Below are 5,000 nucleotides of genomic sequence, written 5' to 3' on the forward strand. Positions count from 1 at the left end.
TCAATCCGTGGCACCTTTATTTTCTTCCTTTTTCTTGGAGGCTTCGTACTCAATGGCAGGGAACTTTTCTTCCTTTTTCTTGGAGACTCGGTACTCAATGGCAGGGGTAGCCTTGTGGCTGGGGGATGGAACCCTGGTAAAGTTGGCAGTGATAAGATCAAAGTATAAAGGGAACTGTTCCAAAACAAAAGCGGTGACAACCAAAGAAGATATGATATAAACAATAGGATAACTTCTATGGATGTGTTGCTCAAGCAAGAAGGCATGGCAAACACAGAAAGAGAGCCAAATGTTGGCAATGGCCAAGAACAAGGAGGTCATGCCAAAGATAAGCCTCCTTGGAAGTTCCATGTGGAAGTCGATAGGCTGATAACGAGAGGTGAGAATAGAGAGGAAGAGGAAGGTGGAGATGAGGGAGAAGCAAAGGGCCACCAATGATGAGGAAGAAAACCATTTGTATCCTGTTCTGTTTTCATTGGTTGGTTCAAGGAATACCGGCGGCACGTTGGAGTTCGTGGAAAAGGCCACTGTGGCAATCAGCGTCGACACCACAGAACATGCCTGTGAGGTTTTACTCAGCCACTTTCCGCCGCTTGTCACTAGATTCTTGTGAGTTTCCCTGAAGATATCATCTGGGGTTTCAAACTTCTTGTTGTATCCCGCGAACACATCAGCGGGTGCTGAATCCTTCACAAACTGCATCACCAATAACATGCATAACATGTTCATCCAGCATTTAACAAAACAATATTGGGCTAATGTGCAGATTTGCTTCAGAAGTTTTGAATCAAGACCAATGTTGCCTCGAAAGGTTTTTTTTGGGGTTCAATGACGTCATGAATCTTTCAAAACATAGCAATATTATCCCATCCCATTAAAAAAATAACCTTAACTGTTAAAATATTAACATTGAGTATTAATATTTTTAATAATAAGAAGAAACACTGCTATGTTTTGAAACTTTAGGGGCAACTTTGAATTTAAAAAAAAAAAAGGGAAAAATTTGCATCTTAACCCGATAACATTCATATTAACAAAACGATTGGAAAGGGGGAAAAAAACAGTAAAAACTGTACGCACATTAAACCACTTGATCTCCCATTGCATCTGAAGTGCTTCTCCAGGAATGAGCCAAGGCTCGTCTCCAAGCCTGGCTGCCAAATGCAATGCACTGTTGCCCTCTTTATCCCCTTGCCGAAAGAGATTTTCGTTAAGGATTTTCTTTTCACACAGAAACTGATATACCTTGGTCTGTCTATTTTCTGCTGCTAATAAGACGATGTTTTTTTCTTCATGATTCACATCCTCAATAGTAGATGGAAATAATTCCAGAATTTTCTCCACCATTTCTTTGACACCATTTTTCGCAGCAATCATTAGCGGCGTCTCAATTTTCTTTTGGCCATTTTCCCCCATTGGCCCCGACTCTATCTTCTCTTGACCATTTTTCACCATCGGCCTCGACTCTATTGAATCACTCAAAATGGTAGATTAATTATTGCAAGTGAATTAAGAAATCTATGTTAAATATAGCTCAGACTTGATTTTTTTTAATAAATATCTAATACTAGTACTTTATTAATTGTTGATGATAGATTGGTGAATATTAACCTCTGTGTGCGCGCGCGCGCTTTTGGTTTTTTTTTTTTTTAATATTTTGGGCCGGCGGGGGGGTTGTTAAAGACACGAACAAGTTGAGCGTGCCAAACATAAAATTTCTCTGAAGTTGACTAATAGACTTTCAGTGGAACTGTATAGGTCTTATCTTTCATAAATGCTAAAATCGCACATGCTTTTTTAAACAAAATAAACAAATGTCGTTTCAAACAAAAATTAAACAACAAATGCTACATTATATTGTACTAAAAATTATATAAATATTTACTTTATTAATTTATACCAAAAACATGCATCAAAATGGAGAGGATACTTCTGCGTGCATAGTTGCAAAATATTCATGAAAAACGTGTAATTTTTTGTTGGGTTCCTCAAAGAACTTCGCATAAGTTCTGGAAGTAGAGAAAAAGCAGTTTGCATGATCTAAAATAATTTGTATAATTTACTTTTTTATTGCTTGGAAAAGTCTGCATATATATGAGTTACAGGTAAAGGGAAAAAAATGTGATTAATTTCAACAAAACTTATGAGAGATTCATGTAATTTACTAGACGAGATTTTTACCAGTGAAAGTTGGAGTCTTTCCAAGTGGAGTTCCAGTCGCTGACTTGTAAGCATCCTCAAGAAGTGCAATCATTATTTGGACGGACAATTTATGCGTCTCCTTCTTTTTTCGAATCCCATTTAATTTTCTCCATCCACCTGGGAAGTTGTGTGTGTGTATATATAGAGTCAGATCATATATCACTGATTATTTCGAATTAATCAATTAATACATATTTTCTCCGTGTGTGTGCATGACATTTTAATTAAATAAAGTAAACATTTAAGATTGACATGGGCTATATATGTACGTACCTCGTTCAAGAATTTCCAGCAGGTGATGCAGGCCTAGTGTTATGCTATCGAATACCTTCTCAGACCAGGTTGCGTGACCACATGAACATATGGCTGTCAAAGAAAAGTTATTAATTAGTTCCTGATGAACCTTATAGACACTCACCCTCTGAAATTCTTTAATACTTTTCTGATCCTTAATATAGGACCTAATTGGGAAGCTGATATTAGTCCTATATATAAGACTTATTTTACATATTTACCAATTTTTTTCCAAATTAATTCTATTGATGTTCCCTTAACAATGATCAAGTAGAAGAGGGAGGAGGGAATCGAAAAAGATGCTTAGGGTATTTAAAAAAAAATCATATTACTAATTTAACTAGCATCTTTCATCTATTCAAATTAATTAATTAGGTCTTATATTAAAAATACGAGGAATATAACTTTTTCTATGTTGACTCAGACAACATGGATGCCGGCACATGGCACAAAGTAAAAACGAGCATCAGCCTGTAAAACGTGCTTACCATCAATAAGCTTGAAGATAGCATCACTGACTTTCGATGATTTCTGCTCTTCTTCCAAATCGGGACGCTTCGTAGCTTCCTTCTTCTCCCTGATTGGCAGCACTTTCGAGTTCGAAAAAAAACAATAAATAAACGGGGAAAGGATGATGACCATAGAATTTATATGTGTGTGTGTGTGTGGTGTTCAATATAAAGAAACACGTACTTCTCAAGAATGCCAAGCATGAAATCTAATCTAACGCGCGCGAGCGCGCGCGCGCACAATGCATTTGCCTTCCATAGACAATACTTACAATGGTAAATGAGATATTCAATGAATGGTCGATGAAAGAGGCTAGAACTTTTGAAAGCTGAAGGCATTGCTGCTAGGAGATGAAGTGGAGACAATCCTTCGTGGTTGAACCTCGTGGCTTTCACGAGATCTTTATAAAGGTAAATTATTTCAACGGCCACATCTGCGAAATCATAAAGCAAAGCCATTCAAAATAGCACATTAAAACGGCAACAAAACAGGCAAAATAGATGAGTATTAGTTTCGATTTACCAAAGTGTCCTTCTGCAACTGCACAATGAAGAATAGTATCTTTATTGTCCCTTATACAGTGGGCAACGTTGGCGGAAGAATCTCCAAAGCGATGCACATATAGATAATGAAGCCAAAGAAAAGTTTTTTTCTTGCCATTGAGAGCTGCTAGGAAGAGCGGAGTCTCGCCAGCAATGTTGCGGCTACCAAGTAAGAAGGGATTTTCGCGACCTATCTTCTTACACATTTCAACTTTTCCCATTGAGGCTGCTATGTGTAAGGGAGTGTTCTTTCTCTTATTCCCAGCCCCAAGAACGGCGTGCTTGTTCACACTCTCCTCGTCATCTTCTTGAACTAAGAGGTCAACCATGTCTGCCACCACTTTCTCTTCGCCATTAGACACAACCATATGTAACACTGTGTCTCCTGCAATCGTTATCTCGGCTATGCGTAGGTCCCTTTCTTTCTTGAACGTTTCAAATGCTTCTGACCACTTTCCTCTCATGGCATCACTGCGCAGTTTCTCCAACGAAGTCATTGTCTGGCACGATTGACTTCGATGGACAAATTAATTGAAGGGGTTGTTATATGTATATACAAGACACAAGTAATTCCGAATCTTAAAAAGAGAAGTAGGGTCATTCATGGACAAGTTTTGCCTCACGTAGAAATGGAATAACTTGGATTGATTGCCAGGGATATATGGGATTGATTCTATTATTATATTATTTTTATATTTTCATTTTAAAAATGGAACATAAAATAATAATTACGCTTTTTAAATGATGCCTTTGTATAGTCTTGAGTGCGTCATTGTTTCGAGCGCCTCAACTGCATATGTCAGAAGACCCTTATTGCACAGCACGAGCAATTGCCCTTAGACTTTAAATGATTATATAATTGATAATTGAAGAAAAACTTCGATCCTATTCTACATTTATTGTGGTCGAAAAGATCTTACCGTGTCACCCTACGTACATCGCTGCAACCCAACTTAATTTACTGAGCAGAAAGTTTCCATCGCATGCTATGCTTGCATAAATTACATTTCAGTCAAGCGCCTACTTAAAAATGCAATTGAATCCCCGGTGATGTGGCAAAAAATTGTGAGAGATATGAAAACGAAACAGGAAAAGAACAGCACATGATGATTCAACGAACGAAAGGGGAGGGAAAAGAAAAATACAATCAATATTAGCTCTATCGACTGGCGCCATCGAGAAGGATGATCCTATCTTATGCTTTTCTTTCGAGTGCGTCATTGTGTCGAATATGTGATGTGCATAAAGAAATGAATATCACTTTCTCTTCCAGTCTAACACTAACAGTACTGCAGGGGAATCGAGAATTGAAGAACAGAGTAAACGAAGAAGAAAGGTAGATGGAATAACTTGAACTGAGAAAGAACCGCTGCTTTGCCTGGGCCTAACAATTGGAATTGTTTACTCAATATCATTATCATCAATATCAATATTCGATTCAATATTCAACAT

The 5,000-nt window shown here is 37.7% G+C and overlaps 1 protein-coding gene across 1 annotated transcript; it reads right to left on the bottom strand.

The window, feature by feature from the left end:
- LOC114745116 (uncharacterized) lies at window positions 1-4,671 on the bottom strand. Its single transcript, XM_028933257.1, has 7 exons — window positions 4,469-4,671; window positions 3,529-4,048; window positions 3,278-3,439; window positions 2,985-3,086; window positions 2,182-2,319; window positions 1,081-1,466; window positions 1-696 (listed from the first exon to the last, which is right to left on the bottom strand). The coding sequence occupies exons 2-7, from the start codon at window positions 4,043-4,045 to the stop codon at window positions 1-3; spliced, it is 2,001 nt and encodes a 666-aa protein (XP_028789090.1). The 5' UTR covers window positions 4,046-4,048; window positions 4,469-4,671.
- Between the last annotated feature and the right edge of the window lie 329 nt (window positions 4,672-5,000).

Source organism: Neltuma alba, unplaced genomic scaffold, assembly GCF_004799145.2.
Source record: "Neltuma alba isolate B1F8T4 unplaced genomic scaffold, ASM479914v2 tig00004532_pilon, whole genome shotgun sequence".
Lineage (NCBI taxonomy): Eukaryota > Viridiplantae > Streptophyta > Magnoliopsida > Fabales > Fabaceae > Neltuma > Neltuma alba.